The sequence below is a fragment of the Loxodonta africana genome, chromosome 7 (genome assembly GCF_030014295.1).
Source record: "Loxodonta africana isolate mLoxAfr1 chromosome 7, mLoxAfr1.hap2, whole genome shotgun sequence".
In the NCBI taxonomy this organism is placed as follows: Eukaryota; Metazoa; Chordata; class Mammalia; order Proboscidea; family Elephantidae; genus Loxodonta; species Loxodonta africana.
The window spans coordinates 29,459,283-29,476,644 of record NC_087348.1 but is presented as its reverse complement, the minus strand read 5'-3'; the positions used below and the strand labels follow the sequence as shown (position 1 = coordinate 29,476,644).

Below are 17,362 nucleotides of genomic sequence, written 5' to 3'. Positions count from 1 at the left end.
TCTCAGTGAATAAGGAGGCCTGAAGAGAGGGAGAGAGATGGGGCAATGGGCAGTCAATGGAACAGTCAGGACAGAGACAACATTTATTGATTATGTTTGCCATCTGGCAGGGGTGAGGTCTGTGGCACCCCTAAAATAGTTACACTAGTAATTTCAAAGATCACTCATCACAGATCATCATAATAGATATAATAATAATGAAAAATGTAAAATATTGTGAGAATAAACCAAATGTGACACAGAGACAGGAAATGAGCACATGCTGATAGAAAAATGGCCCCAATAGAGTTACCGGATGCAGCGTTCCTACGAAACTTCAGTATGTGAAAAATGAAATGTCTGGTGACCACAATAAAATGAGGTATGCCTATAAATCATGGAGATAGGAGTCAATCTCAAGTCCATTAAAAAAAAAATAGATACTGACTTGCAATCACAAAACCTATGTGTAATTTGTCAAATCATCCACACTTAGTGAGTCTCTATATTCTTTATTCTGAAGAAAAGTGGGTTTAGAAACAATTATTTTTGAAGTGTTGTATTTTTGAGGAACAACAAAAATAAAGGTGGGTGCACACAGCCCAATGGGTACAACACAACACCTAATATCTTTCCTCCTTATGTCCCATACAAATACATACAGGTAACAAAATACCCTCCATGCTACCTTTGTTTTTCCAGGGTAACTACATATATTGTTCATATCTGAATCAATGTTCCCAGGTTAATTCTCTGAATAAAATTCTCTTATCTCACCCAATTGATATCCTACCAAGAGTTATTTGTTGTATTCCCCATGAAAATAAAATATTCTCACAATTTCCTTTCTAAACTATCTAAAATAGAGTGCATATTAGATAGTTTAGGAAGAAAATTGTGAGAATATTTTATTTTCATGGGGAATACAACAAATAACTCTTGGTAGGATATCAAAAGTCATCGAGTCATGGGAGAATGAACTGTCAAAAGAGACAGTTGAAGATGAATGTTAGAAGATAACTTATGACGTAGTGTTTGAGAGGTTTGATGAAAAAATGCATAGAGAAGTACAATAGGAGTGTCAAGATGTGTAATTAATTTAAAGTGAGATTAGACGACAAAGCTGAGTGCCCATCTCCAGCAGTTGCCAATTGCTCCAGTGTCTGTGTTGAGTCAGGTATAGCTTGATCTATCCTGGACTGTGCTTGGAAAGTATAGTAAAATGATCTTAAAACAAATGTGAGGAGACTGTTCACTGTGATTTAACAGGAGGATGTGGGACATACATAAATAGTATCATTCTTAAAGTGCAAATAATTGCAGTGATCATTAAATCCAACCCGAGCAGCTCAATACAATTTAGAGAAGACACAAAGAGATACAGGAAGGTGAAGGAAATCCACATATAAATGTACCTTTCCCACAGATGGATCACCAAGGAAAACCGCTAGAAGAAAATCTAACTGAACTGATGGAATTTGTTCTTTTGGGCTTTGCTGACATACCTCATATCCAGTGGTTTCTTTTTGGATTATTTTTAATTATCTATATCATTATCCTGATGAGCAATGGTACCATATTTCTAATAACGAAAATGGATCCCTCTCTCCAGAGCCCTATGTATTTTTTCCTAGCAAATTTTTCCTTCTTGGAAATCTGCTATGTATCAGCTACTCTCCCCAGAATGCTGATGAATCTTGGGACTCAGAGAAGAAGAATTTCCTCAGTTGGCTGTGCTACACAGATGTGCTTTGTCCTTATGTTTGGAGCCACAGAGTGTTTGCTCCTGGCAGTGATGGCCTATGACCGCTATGTGGCCATTTGTAACCCTCTGCACTATCCTCTAGTCATGAACCACAGGGTCTGTATCCAGTTGGTGACTGGCTCCTGGACCATTGGAATCCCAGCTCAAATAGGGCAGACGTATCAGGTTTTCTCTCTGCCTTTTTGTGGACCTAACCAAATTCACCACTTCTTCTGTGATATTCTCCCAATACTCAAGCTGGCTTGTGGGGACACCTTTGTAAATGAGATGTTGGTCTACACAGTTGCTGTGTTATTTGTCATAGTTCCATTTCTATTGATACTTGGCTCCTACAGTAAAATCATCTCCATCATCCTGAAGTTGCCATCAGCCACAAGTCAAGCTAAAGTGTTCTCCACCTGCTCGTCTCATCTTATGGTTGTGGTGTTATTCTTTGGATCAGCCATTATTATGTACTTAAGACCCAACACCAGACATTCAGAGGGAACTGACAAGGTACTTTCTCTTTTCTACACTATCCTAACTCCTCTGTTTAATCCCATGATATATAGTTTAAGGAACAAAGATGTCAAGATGGCACTGAAAAAATTGCTATGTAAATAATTCACTTCAGTAAAGAATGAGTTAAATGTATAAGAATTGCTTTCTCACATATTTTTCATTAAATTCCAATGTAGGTATACCTTTAACTATACCTTGTCTTTCCATACAGGGACAATTACTTCCAAATTAAAAATTACATTTATTATTGTCAGACCTTTAAATAAGTAATATATTCAGTTAGATAAGTAATATATGTGTAAGCTGATAGCAAACCATTCCATTAGTAATTCTATATTTCATTGTGCAGTTTTCTTCCTCAGTAAGAACTTTTATAGGGGCTGATTTAATTTAGCCAAATGCAATTTATAATCTGTTATATCACTTATTGAAATGCATTTAATTCGTTTCCATGAGAGCCCATATAGTTATGATACTCATTTGAAAAACCAGGTTGTTAATATGCTTTAATTAAAGCTATAGAGTGATCCCTTGCTATCCACTGGGGATTGGTTCCAGGATCCCCTGGAACACCAAAATCTGCTGGTACTCAAGTCCATTTTATAAAATGGCTTAGTATTTGCAGGTAACCTATGCTCAACCTTCCGTTTACTTTAAATAATCTCCAGATTACTGTGAATAATTAATACAATGTAAATGCTGTATAAATAGGTATTATACAGTATTGTAGTGTTTAGGGAATAATGGCAAGACATGAGACCTCCGACAAGGAGTGCTGGACAGAGACTGAGGGTCCTTGAAATGGTGGGAAGCTACAGTAGGGTATGCCTATACATCTTTTCATTCATGTGGATTCAGCATAGTGCTGGATGTGGGGCAAATTCAAGTTTTGCTTTTGGAACTTTCTTCCCTCCCCTGCCCCACGCATATTTTCATTCTGTGGTTGGTTGAATTGGCAGAAGCAGATCCTGTGTTTCGTGGATTGAACTATGTGCCCCAAAATGTCCATCAGCTGGGCTAAGTCATGATTCCCTTGTATGATAGTATGATTGTTTACCATTTTACCATCTGATGTGATTTTCCTAAGTGTTGTAAATCCTATCATTATGATGTAGTACGATGGATTAGCAGCAGTTATATTGATGAGGTCTACAAGATTAGGTAGTGTCTTAAGCCAGTCTCTTTTGAGGTATAAATAAGAGAAGTGAACAGACAGACTGGGGACCTCACACCACCAAGAAAACAGCTCCAGGAGCAAAGCGCCTCCTTTGGAACTAAGGTTCCTACAATGAGATTCTCCCAGACCAAGGGAAGACTGATGCATCAGAAGAACCTTCTTCCAGAGCCAAAAGAGAGGGAAAGCCTTCCCCTGGAGGTGACACCCTGAATTTGGACTTGTAGCATAGTAGACTGAGAGAATAAATTTATGTCTGGTAAAGCCATCTCCTTGTGGTATTTCTGTTATAGTAGCACTAGATGACTAGGACACTGTGGATATAGAGGGTTGACTGTATACATTTTGGCCTTACAATGACTTTCTGGAGAAAAAATTCCTTAGAGGGAACAGAACACCTTTCCGTGAGGATGTGTTTTATAAATTATGATGGTATATCAATGCCATTGCACATTAGACATGATTTATGTGCACATCAGATTAAAGATTTCTGTATAGTAAAATCCTATGGTTTGTTAAAATATGTATTATTGTTATAATGTGTACATATATTTAGAAAATCATAGTTATTCACAAGTTTCCATCTTTGCTTTGCTTTGCTTTTTAGTTTTCTGGAGATGACAGGAGGGATGAGAAAATTGTAAGAGAGGGAACTCATTTTAAAAAAGATAGGTATCTGCTATAAAATAATAAATATCACACACATACGTTGTACACAGAATACACACACATAGAGACACACATTGAACATGATGAATGGAAGTATTTCATCAAATGTTAATTATGAATATTCCAGAGTAAGTGTTCTATTATTTTTCTTTAGTTTTCCTGAATTTTTGGTGTTTATTACAATGAACCTGCATTATCCATGTAATCAAGAAAGTGGAACACTAAATCTGTATTCACATGGATAATAAAATGACAGCAGTTAGTTACTTGTGCTGTTTCCCTACTTCTGTTTTGTAATTGGCCTTATTCCGTTTCAGTATTTTAAGCTTATCTAATGAATCTTTCCTATATGAAGCCAAAAGATCCAAAACAAAACAAAAAAACTATGTCCTGTCACCAGGCTGACAGTTTAAAAAGAATGTGCTGAAGCTTTCATCCGCTTTTAAAGTTTTTGCCCAGAAGTAAAAGGAGTCAGTTATGTCCACATTTACATGGGCTAAGCTAGCTCTAGCGGGGAGGGAGGTGCAGGACTACTCCCTGCTCAGAACAAAATAGAGAGAATATGTAACATCTCTGATGACAAACTCAAGAGGAAAACAATCTACCCTGACCAAAGGGAAAGAAATTAATCACCAATATTCTCCAATAATATGCCCATCAAATACTATAAAAAATCTAATGGGAATTATTAGAGACAAGAGAAGTATAAAAGAAATGAGAATACAATTAAAAAAAAATAATAATTCCTTGAAAATTTCCGAGCAGAAACTGGGTCAGTCCTGAATCTATGAGAAGTGGAATGTGGTGAGAGAGAAACTGGGAAGTCCCTTCATTCTCACTGGCTCATATGGGGGAGAAAGTTTGGGAGATGAGGCCCTTTACCAAGAATGATGTAGCTCTCCAGGGATTGGTCCTTCCTGATAACATGTCCAAGGGAAGCAAGACAAAATCTTGCCATTTTCATTTCTAAGGTGCATCCTGGCTGTATTTACTCCAAGACAGGTTTATTTGTTCTTCTCCCAATCCATGGTATATTCAGTATTATTCACTAACACCACAATTCTTTTGTGTCAGTTCTTCGGATTTCCTTTTTCATTGTTCAGTTTTCGTGTGACCCTGTATGACAGAGAAGAACTGACCCATAAGTTTTCCGGGGCTGTAATCTTTACAGGAGCAGAGATGCTATTCTCCCACAGAGACGCTGGTGAGTTTGAATCCACTACCTGACAGTTAGCAACCAAGTACTTAACTGTTGTGCTACCAGGGCTCGTTAGAATATGTATAGAAGTTCTAAAACTCAATAATAAGAACAACAACAATAAAAAAAAAAATTAATATTGGCAAAGGTTTGAACAGACACTTCTTAAGGAACATATACAGATGAAAATAAGGCCATGAATGATAATGGCATTAGTTTTCGATTAAGGAAAAGAAAAGAAAAAATGAAATAACATACCACTAGACACTAACTAGGAAACTTTGGTGGCGTAGTGGTTAAGTGCTATGGCTGCTAACCAAACGGTCAGCAGTTCGAATCTGCCAGGTGCTCCTTGGAAACTCTATGGGGCAGTTCTACTCTGTCCTATAGGGTCGCTATGAGTTGGAATCGACTCGACGGCACTGGGTGGTTTTTAGACACTAACTAAGGTTCCTAGGTGGTACAAATGGTTTACATTTGACTGTTAACCTAAAGATTTTCGGTTCAATCTGGTGCCATGTGCCATTTCTGCCGCTTCTTGACAAGCTGTGCAGTGACGCTCAGCTGGGGACCTGCATATGGTGGGCTCCCTTAGGGCATTCTTTTCTTCTTCTTTTTTTTTCTAGTTTCTTGTCTTTCTCTACCTTCCTTCCTTGCCCTTCTCCTGAACACCTACCTGATGCTGTTTGACATCTCTGCTCCTTGACAGGCTGTGCAGTATTGCTCAGCTGGGGACCCGCTTCTGGTGGGCTCTGCAGAGGCATTTTTTCTTCTTTTTTTTTTTTTCTCAGTTTCTTATCTCTCTCTAGCTTCCTTCTTTTCCTTCCTCCCAACCACCTGACATCTTTTTTTTCTCAGTTTCTTGTCTCTCTCTACATTCCTTCCATTCTTTTTTCCTGACCACCTGACTGCACGTGCCTTTCTCTCTCTCTTTTTTAAATCTAGAATATTGTGGATACTACAATCAGTAATTATTTGACTTTACCCAGTTACATAAAACTCACAGGATGTTCAAGTATTGCACGGATTGTTGTTCCTGCCACAGTTCTGTCACCTTTAGGACCTTCTCCACAAATAACACCCTTATGATATGATTTAAAATGATTTTCTACTTCTTTGTGAGTTAATATCTATTGACTTTAAAATTGTTGTTCTTCTCAGATACCTTTGAGTCGATTCCTACTCATAGTGACCCAGTGTACGACAGAACCAAACAGCGTCCTGCCCTGCACAATTCTCACAATCGTGCTATGTTTGAGCCCCTTATTGCAGTCACTGTGCGTCAGTCCTCGCTAGTTGAGGTTCTTCCTCTTTTTCCCTGTTCCTCTCCTTTTGTCAAGCATGGTATCCTTCTCCAGGGACTGGTCCTTCCTGATAACATTTTCAAAGAACATGAGACATATTCTTGCCATCCTCACTTCTAAGGAACATTTTGGCTGTACTTCTTCCAAGACAGATTTTTCATTCTTCTGGTATATTTATGTAAATTCAGTATTATTTGCCAACACCATAATTCAAAGGCATCAATTCTTTTTTGATCTTCATTATTCATTGTTCAGCTTTTGTGTGCATGAGGTGATTGAAAATACCATGACTTGGGTCAGGCACATCTTAGTTCCTCAAAATGACATCTTTGCTTTTTAATACTTTAACAACGTCTTTTCCAGCACATTTGCCCAAAGTATAATGTCGTTTGATTTCTTTTCTGCTGGTTCCATGGGTGTTGATTGTGGATACAACTAAAATGAAATCCTTGACAACGTCAGTATATTCTCTATTTATCATCATATTGGTTATTGGTCCAGTTGTGAATATTTTTGTCTTCATTATGTTGAGGGGTAATCCATACTGAAAGCAGGAGTCTTTGATCTTCATCAGTAAGTGCTTCAAGTCCTCTTCTCTTTCTGCAGGCAAAATTGTGTCATCTGCATATCTCAGGTTGTTGATGAATCTTCCTCCAATCCTGATGCCAGGTTCTTCTTCATATAGTCCAGTTTCTCAGATTATTTGCTCAGCATACAGATTGAATAAGTACAGTGAAAGGATACAATACTGACACACACATTTCCTGATTTTAAACCACAGAATACCCCCTTGTTCTGTTTGAATGACTGCTTCTTCTCCTAAGTACAGGTTCCAGATGAGTGTAATTAAGTATTCCAGAATTTTCATTCATCACAATGTTAGCCATAATTTGTTATGATCCACACAGTCAAATGTTTTTTCATGGTCAATAAAACACAGGTAAACATCTTTCAGGTACTGTCTGCTTTCAGCCAAAATCCATCTGACATCAGCAATGATATCCCTCATTTCAATTCCTCTTCTGAATCCTGCTTGAATTTCTGTCAGTTCCTTATCAATGTACTGCTACCACCACTTTCAAATTATCATTAGCAAAATTTTACTTGCATGTGATATGAATGATATTGTTTGATAATTTCTGCATTCTCTTGGATCACTTTTCATTGGAATGGGCACAAATATGGATCTCTTCCAATCAGTTGGCCTGGTAGTTATCTTCCAAATTCCTTGGCATGGACCAGTGAGTGCTTCCAAAATTGAATTTATTTGTTGAAACATCTCATTTGGCATTCTGTCAATTCCTGCAGCCCTGTTTGTTGCCATTGCCTTCAGGACAGCTGGACTTCTTCCTTCAGTATCATCGGTTCTTGATCATTTTCTACCTGCTGAAATGGCTGAACACTGACCATTTCTTTTTAATACATTGACTCTGTTTATTCCTTCCATCTTCTTTTGATGCTTCCTGAGTTGTTCAATATTTTGTCCATAGAATTCTTCAATATTGCAACTCAAGCTTTGAATTTTTTCTTCAGTTCTTTCAGCTTGAGAAACACCAAATGTGCCTTTTCTTCTTCTTTTCTAACTCTAGGTTTTTACACATTTCATTACATTATTTTGTCTTCTCAAGGCACCATCTGAAATCTTTGTTTAGCTCTTTTAATTCATCATTTTTTCCATTAACTTTAACTGCTCTACAATCAAGAGCCAATTTGAGAATCTCTCCTGACATCCATTTTGGTATTTTCTTTCCTTCCTGTGTTTTTAATGATCTTTGCTTTCTTCACGTATGATGTCCTTGATGTTATCCCACAGCTAGTCTAGTCTTCTGTCACTAGTGTTGAATGTATCAAATCTATTCTTGAGATGGTCTCTAAATTCAGGTGGGATATTCTCACGGTCATATTTTCACTCTTGTGGACTTGTTCTATTTTTTTTTCAACTTCAACTTGAGTTTGATTATGAGCAATTGATGGTTTGTTCCACAGCTGTACCTTGGCCTTGTTCTGACTGATGATATTGAGCTTCTTCATCATCTCTTCCCACAGACATAGTCATTTTGATTCCTGTGTATTCCATTCAGTAAGAACCATGTGTAAGGTTGCCATTTATGATGTTGAAAAAAGGTATTTGTAGTGAATAGGTTATTGGTCTATCAAAATTCTATCACACAAGCTACAGCATCACTGCTATCACCAAGGTCGTATTTTCCAACTACCAATCCTTTTTCTTTGTTTCCAACTTTCTCATTCCAATTATCAGTAATTACCAATGCATCTTCATTATAAGTTTGATCATTTTTAGACTGCAGAAGTTGGTAAAGTCTTGAATTTCTTCAACTTTGGCCTTAGTGGTTGACAGGTAAATTTGAATAAGAGTCATATTAACTGGTCCTTCTTGTAGGTATATGGATATTATGCTATCACTGACAGCCTTGTACTTCAGGACAGATCTTGAAATGTTCACTTTAAAGATGAATGTGACACCATGTCTCTTGAATTTGTCATTCTTGTCATAGTAGACCATATAATTGCCCATTTCAAAATAGTCACGACCAGTTCGTTTCAACTCAGTAATGCCTAGGATATCAATTTTTATACATTCCATTTCTTTTTTGTCCACTTGCAACTTTCCAGATTCATACCGCATACATTCTGCATTCCGATTTTAAAGGATGTTTGCAGTTGTTTCTTTTCGGTTTGAATAGTGCTACATCAGCAAATGAAGGTACCAAGAGCTTTATTCCATCCATGTCATTAAGGTCGACTCTACTTTGAGCAGACAGCCCTTCCCCAGTCATATTTTGAGTGCCTTCTAACCTGAGGGACTCATCTTCTGGCACTATATGAGACAATGCTTAATTGCTATTCATAAGGTTTTCACTGGCCAATTTTTTTAGAAGTAGATCACCAGGTCGTTCTTAGTCAGTCTTAGTCTAGAAGCTCTGCTGAAACCTGTCCACCATGGGTGACACTGTTGGTATTTGAAATACCAGTGGCATAGCTTTCAGTGTCACAACAACACAAAAGCCACCACAGGATGACAAACTGACAGATGAGTGGTGACAGAAACTGTCCAATCTTAGATAAAATGGGTGTTTGTTGAATAAGTGATTAAAGGAGAGGATGGATAAATGCATATCACTATGCCCTTCTTCAAATGCTTTGAAAAATCAAGAAATTTTAGAACATTGATGACCACTGAGAGAATATTTATTTAATCTGCCTAGCATCCATGTGGAATTACTCCAATCTTGCTCCTCCAAAAAATATGTACATTCACTTAGCCCTCTCCCTGGTAAGTTTCTGCCAGAGCACATGATTCAACAGAAAAATTTCCATTTGTCTCAACCAGTTTACTTTGCAGAGGTTTCTACATTCTTTTTTAGCAATATGGTCTATAATTTGCTTATGCCTATTTCATGTCTTGCATGCCTGCACTCTAAACAGCAACTCCTATATTATTTCAGATTTAAAAAAAAAAAAAAAGATCAATGAGATAAAAAGGGGAAGAAAAAGTTGAAGGTTATTTCATGATTCCCCTAAGTCCACACCGTTGTGTTTACATTATCGTGTCTAATCCTTGCCACCTGTAGCCCTTTCTAAAGTGTTTGAAATTAACCCTTTAAACTAACATTATCAAGAAAAGTCAGCATCTGTCAACACGGTCATTAATGCCCAACCCCCCAATTCCAGATTCTCAAATCAACAACTCACATAAAGAGATTATTCAGGTCATTTCTCCCTAAAAACTTTTGTTGGCAGTTCTTGTGATTATTATGTCATTGTCTAGTTTTAGTTATGATTGTACCATGTGTAAAAAATACAATTTTAGTTCCTCTTTTATGTTTATATTTCTACATCATAAAGCCCTTTACTTTTTCTATCATCTGACATGATGTCCTACTTTCATGGATTTACTTTTTTTGTTTATGGTAGTAAACATGTGTATATTCCTTCTTATTTAATATTTTATATGTTATAAGAATTTGATAATACATATTTATAATGAACATGATAGTGATGATAATGATGAAGATTATGAGAGTGATGGTGGTGGTGCTGGTATTTTTCTTTTCTGAAATTTAGGAAAGCAGGAATCACAATGTCATGGGACAGTGATGTCTCAAAAGTTCAGATAACCGATTTTTATTCTTTCCTTTACCAAAATCTTGAGCAAGTCAGTTCACGATCTTTCCCATCACTTTCACAATTAATAAAATGGTAATAATGATAATACGTCCTAACAACTCACAGAATTATTAAGAATCTCAAATATCTGCCTAAGATGGAAAAGCATTTGGAAAAATTTAAAGCATCCCAAAATTGGTATGTTGGTTTTATTTACATAAAATGTATGGTGAAATCACTAGCTTTCTATATTTTATATTCAACTTTCTTGAGGTTATTTGTTCCAATTTTTTTTTTTTTTGAGGGATGGAACATTCCACAATTTTAATTATCTAGAGAAGAAAATCTGCTTGCTTGAATGTTGGAATTATTTTCCTTCAGAAATGTAATAAGTTATTTTTCTAATATGTGTTTCTCATATATTAGCCCACTGAACAGATATTATAAAAGACAGTTAAACCTTACTTAATAGTCAAAGAAGACATTAAATAACCATTATATTATTTACTCAGGACCAATCAACAATTACAGGATTATAGCTTCTTTTACACTTGTACAAAATTTGTTCAGAGCTTCGCATTTATTTTTTTCTTCTGTTTCTCTACTCCCTATCTTTTCCAACAAGTTATTACGTAACTTTTAGAACTTATTTTCTTGGCACAATTACTTATATGATATCTATTATCAGCTAACATAATTGAAGTTGACTAGAAAATAAAATCTGATGACATACTTTATAACAATAGGCATTTGATTTTGCAAATAATTTGTTGATCTGTACATGAATGCCAGACAGAGCTCCATACTTTTCTTGAGCAAAGATCAATTATTTATTCTATTTTTTTTCTTGTCTTTTATATTGTCCCCATTTTCTGAGTAGTGGCATTTATTAAGGTCTGGCCACTGAATGTTAGAGGTATCTAACATATGATTCGATGAACCATTTGCTAAAGATTTATACTGTCTTTTTATCATAATAGTGGTATTAATTCATACAACCTCAAGAAGATTTATTTAATAATATACACTGTGCATTCCTATCTGAATCCATTTTGAATGATTATGTATATATATGTATGTATATATACACACACACATTGTTTACATATGTTTTTTTTATGTGTATATATATATATATACATATATGATTGACTGGAAACTGCCAGAAATACATGATGGATTCAGAAGATGACATGAAATGAGGGATAACATTGCCAATCTCAGATGGATCTCAGCTGAAAGCAGAGAATACCAGAAAGATGTTTACCTATGTTTTATTGACTATGCAAAGGAATTCGACTCTGTGGATCAAATTATGGATAATATTGGGGAGAATGGGAATTCCAGAACACTTGATTATACTCACAAGGAACCAGTGCATAAATCAAGAGGCAGTCCTTCAAACAGAACAAGGGGATACTGCATGGTTTAAAGTCAGGAAAGGTGCACATGAGGGTTGTATCTTTTCACCATACTTAATCTTTATGCTGAGCAAAAATCTGAGAAGCTGGACTATGTGAAGAAGGACGCGGCATTAGGACTTGAGGAAGACTCACTAACATCAAAACGATATGCAGATGACACAACGTTCCTTGCTGAAAGTGAAGAGGACTTGAAGTACTTATTAATGAAGAGCAAAGTCTACAGCCTTCAGTACAGATTTCTCTTCAACATAAAGAAAACAAAAATCTTCACAACTGGAGCAATAAGCAACAATATGATAAAGGGATAAATGATTGAAGTTGTCAAGGATATCTTTTTTTTAAATTTCATGGGTGTAATATTTTGTGTTATCTTTTTTTTTAATAATTTTTATTGAGCTTTAAGTGAACATTTACAAATCAAGTCAGTCTGTCACATATAAGCTTATATACACCTTACTCCATACTCCCACTTACTCTCCCCCTAATGAGTCAGCCCTTCCAGTCTATCTTTTTGTGACAATTTTGCCAGTTTCTAACCCTCTCTACCCTCCTATCTCCGCTCCAGACAGGACATGCCAACACAGTCTCAAGTGTCCATCTGATACAAGTAGCTCACTCTTCATCATCATCTCTCTCCAACCCATTGTCCAGTCCCTTCCATGTCTGATGAGTTGTCTTCGGGAATGTTTCCTGTCCTGGGCCAACAGAAGGTCTGGGGACCATGACCGCCGGGATTCTTCTAGTCTCAGTCAGACCATTAAGTCCGGTCTTTTTATGAGAATTTAGGGTCTGCATACCACTGATCTCCTGCTCCCTCAGGGTTTTCTCTGTTGTGCTCCCTGTCAGGGCAGTCATCGGTTGTGGCCAGGCGCCATCTAGTTCTTCTGGTCTCAGGATGATGTAAGACTCTGGTTCATGTGGCCCTTTCTGTCTCTTGGGCTCATAGTTGTCCTGTGACCTTGGTGTTCTTGTTCTTCGTTCTCCTTTGATCCAGGTGGGTTGAGGCCAATTGATGCATCTTAGATGGCCGCTTGTTAGCATTTAAGACCCCAGACGCCACATTTCAAAGTGGGATGCAGAATGTTTTCATAATAGAATTATTTCGCCAATTGACTTAGAAGTTCCCTTAAGCCATAGTTCCCAAACCCCTGCCCTTGCTCCGCAGACCTTTGAAGCATTCAGTTTATCCAGGAAACTTCTTTGCTTTTGGTCCAGTCCAGTTGAGCTGACCTTCCGTGTATTGAGTATTGTCCTTCCCTTCACCTAAAGTAGTTCTTATCTACTAACTAATCAGTAAATAACCCTCTCCCACCCTCCCTCCCTCCCCTCCTCATAACCACAAAAGTATGTGTTCTTCTCAGTTTATACTATTTCTCAAGATCTTATAATAGTGGTATTATACAATATTTGTCCTTTTGCCTCTGACTAATTTCACTCAGCATAATGCCTTCCAGGTTCCTCCATGTTATGAAATGTTTCACAGATTTGTCACTGTTCTTTATCGATGCGTAGTATTCCATTGTGTGAATATACCACAACTTATTTAACCATTCATCCGTTGATGGACACCTTGGTTGCTTCCAGCTTTTTGCTATTGTACACAGTGCTGCAATAAACATGGGTGTGCATATATCTGTTTGTGTGAAGGCTCTTATTTCTCTAGGGTATATTCCGAGGAGTGGGATTTCTGGGTTGTATGGTAGTTCTACTTCTAACTTTTTAAGGAAATGCCAGATAGATTTCCAAAGTGGTAGTACCATTTGACATTCCCAGCAGCAGTGTATAAGAGTTCCAATCTCTCCACCGCCTCTCCAACATTTATTTATTTTGTGTTTTTTGGATTAATGCCAGCCTTTTTTTTTTTTGTTGGTGTGAGATGGAATCTCATTGTAGTTTTAATTTGCATTTCTCTAATGGCTAATGATCGAGAGCATTTTCTCATGTATCTGTTAGCTGCCTCAATATCTTCTGCAGTGAAGTGCGTGTTCATATCCTTTGCCCACTTCTTGTTTGGTTTGTTTGTCTTTTTGTGGTTGAGTTTTAACAGAATCATATAGATTTTAGAGATCAGGCGCTGGTCGGAGATGTCATAACTGAAAATTCTTTCCCAATCTGTAGGTGGTATTTTTACTCTTTTGGTGAAGTCTTTAGATGAGTATAGGTGTTTGATTTTCAGGAGCTCCCAGTTATCTGGTTTCTCTTTGTCATTTTTGGTAATATTTTGTACTCTGTTTATGCCTTGAATTAGGGCTCCTAGGGTTGTCCCTATTTTTTCTTCCATGATCTTTATCGTTTTAGTCTTTATGTTTAGGTCTTTGATCCACTTGGAGTTAGTTTTTGTGCATGGTGTGAGGTATGGGTCCTGTTTCATTCTTTTGCAAATGGATATCCAGTTATGCCAGCACCATTTGTTAAAAAGACTATCTTTTCCCCAATTAACTGACACTGGGCCTTTGTCAAATATCAGCTGCTCATACGTGGATGGATTTATATCTGGGTTCTCAATTCTGTTCCATTGGTCTATGTGCCTGTTGTACCAGTACCGGGCTGTTTTGACTACTGTGGCTGTATAATATGTGCTAAAATCAGGTAGAGTGAGGCCTCCCACTTTCTTCTTCTTTTTCAGTAATGCTTTGCTTACCTGAGGCCTCTTTCCCTTCCATATGAAGTTGGTGATTTGTTTCTCCATCACATTAAAAAATGACATTGGAATTTGGATCGGAAGTGCATTGTATGTATAGATGGCTTTTGGTAGAATAGACATTTTTACTATGTTAAGTCTTCCTATCCATGAGCAAGGTATGTTTTTCCACTTAATAGGTCCTTTTTAGTTTCTTGTAGTAGTACTTTGTAGTTTTCTTTGTATAGGTCTTTTACGTCTTTGGTAAGATTTATTCCTAAGTATTTTATCTTTTGGGGAGCTACTGTGAATGGTATTGATTTGGTGATTTCCTCGTCGATGTTCTTTTTGTTGATGTAGAGGAATCCAAGTGATTTTTGTATGTTTATCTTATAACCTGAGACTCTGCCAAACTCTTGTATTAGTTTCAGTAGTTTTCTGGAGGATTCCTTAGGGTTTTCTGTGTATAAGATCATGTCATCTGCAAATAGAGATCATTTGACTTCCTCCTTTGCCAATCCAGATGCCCTTTATTTCTTTGTCTAGCCTAATTGCTCTGGCTAGGACCTCTAGCACAATGTTGAATAAGAGCGGTGATAAAGGGCATCCTTGTCTAGTTCCCGTTCTCAAGGGAAATGCTTTCAGGCTTTCTCCATTTAGGGTGATGTTGGCTGTTGGCTTTGTATAGATGCCCTTTATTATGTTGAGGAATTTTCCTTCGATTCCTATTTTGCTTAGAGTTTTTATCATGAATGGGTGTTGGACTTTGTCAAATGCCTTTTCTGCATCAATTGATAACATCATGTGGTTTTTGTCTTTTGTTTTACTTACATGGTGGATTCCATTAATGGTTTTTCTAATATTAAACCAGCCTTGCGTACCTGGTATAAATCCCACCTGGTCGTGGTGGATTATTTTTTTGATATGTTGTTGAATTCTACTGGCTAGAATTTTGTTGAGGATTTTTGCATCTATGTTCATGAGGGATATAGGTCTGTAATTTTCTTTTTTGTGATGTCTTTACCTGGTTTTGGTATCAGGGAGATGGTGGCTTCGTAGAGTGACTTAGGTAGTATTTCGTCATTTTCTATTCTTTGAAATATCTTTAGTAGTAGTGGTGTTAACTCTTCTCTGAAAGTTTGGTAGAACTCTGCAGTGAAACCATCTGGGCCAGGGCTTTTTTTGTTGGGAGTTTTTTGATTACCTTTTCAATCTCTTTTTTTATTATGGGTCTATTTAGTTGTTCCACTCCTGATTGTGTTAGTTTAAGAAGATAGTGTTTTTCTAGGAATTCACCCATTTCTTCAAGGTTTGCAAATTTTTTAGAGTACAATTTTTCATAATAATCTGATATGATTCTTTTAATTTCAGTTGGGTCTGTTGTGATGTGGCCCTTCTCGTTTCTTATTCGGGTTATTTGTTTCCTTTCCTGTATTTCTTTAGTCAGTCTGGCCAATGGTTTATCAATTTTGTTAATTTTTTCAAAGAACCAGCTTTTGGCTTTGTTAATTCTTTCAGTTGTTTTCCTGTTCTCTAATTCATTTAGTTCAGCTCTAATTTTTATTATTTGTTTTCTTCTGGTGCCTGATGGATTCTTTTGTTGCTCACTTTCTACTTGTTCAAGCTGTAGGGACAGTTCTCTGATTTTGGCTCTTTCTTCTTTTTGTATGTGTGCATTTATCAGTATAAATCAACCTCTGAGCACTGCTTTTGCTGTGTCCCAGAGGTTTTGATAGGAAGTGTTTTCATTCTCATTGCATTCTATGACTTTCTTTATTCCCTCCTTAATGTCTTCTATAACCCAATCTTTTTTCAGGAGGGTATTATTCGGTTTCCGAGTATTTGATTTCTTTTCCCTAATTTTTCTGTTATTGATTTCCACTTTTATGGCCTTATGGTCTGAGAAGATGCTTTGTAATATTTTGATGTTTTGGATTCTGCAAAGGTTTGTTTTATGACCTAAAATGTGGTCTATTCTGGAGAATGTTCCCTGTGCGCTAGGAAAAAAAAGCATACTTTGCAGCAGTTGGGTGGAGTGTTCTGTATAAGTCAATGAGGTCAAATTGGTTGATATTAGCAATTAGGTCTTCTGTGTCTCTATAGAGCTTCTTACTGGATGTCGTGTCCTTCTCCGAAAGTGGTGTCTTGAAGTCTTCTACTATAATTGTGGAGGTGTCTATCTCACTTTTCAGTTCTGTTCAAGTTTGTTTTGTGTATCTTGCAGCCCTGTCATTGAGTGCACTCCTGGCTCCAAAACAAGTCGCTGCCTCCTGGTGACTTCTCCTCTTGTCAGCTGCTTCACTGCGCTGCCTGCGTGCACTGGCTGGGCTTCTCCTGAGGTCAATTCAGAGGGCTAGGTCTGCGCCCCATGTTTGTGCCATCTCAGGATGCCGTGCTCAGCTCCCCTGCGCCCAGTAGAAAGCCCGGCGCCAAGGTTTCCTGACAGGGACGCTGGCTCAAGGCTCTGAAAATAGTCACTGCTTCTCCATGGTTGTTCGTTCTCAGTCTCTGTCACTCATGTCAACTCTTTAGATCTGTGTTTGCTTGTCAGGGTTTGTAGATTGTCATGTATGTGACCGATTCACTTGTTTTTCCTAGTC

The 17,362-nt window shown here is 37.2% G+C and overlaps 1 protein-coding gene across 1 annotated transcript; it reads left to right on the top strand.

Annotated features, from left to right (window-relative positions):
- The first annotated feature begins 1,390 nt into the window (after positions 1-1,390).
- On the top strand, positions 1,391-2,347 carry LOC135231904 (olfactory receptor 10AG1-like). Its single transcript, XM_064289113.1, has one exon. It carries the CDS (start codon positions 1,406-1,408, stop codon positions 2,345-2,347), a length of 942 nt encoding a protein of 313 aa, XP_064145183.1. The 5' UTR covers positions 1,391-1,405.
- Positions 2,348-17,362: the final 15,015 nt, after the last annotated feature.

Coding starts and splice junctions, on each gene's coding strand:
- LOC135231904 (XM_064289113.1), top strand. CDS start 1,406: ATGGATCACCAAGGAAAACCGCTAGAAGAAAATCTAACTGAACTGATG.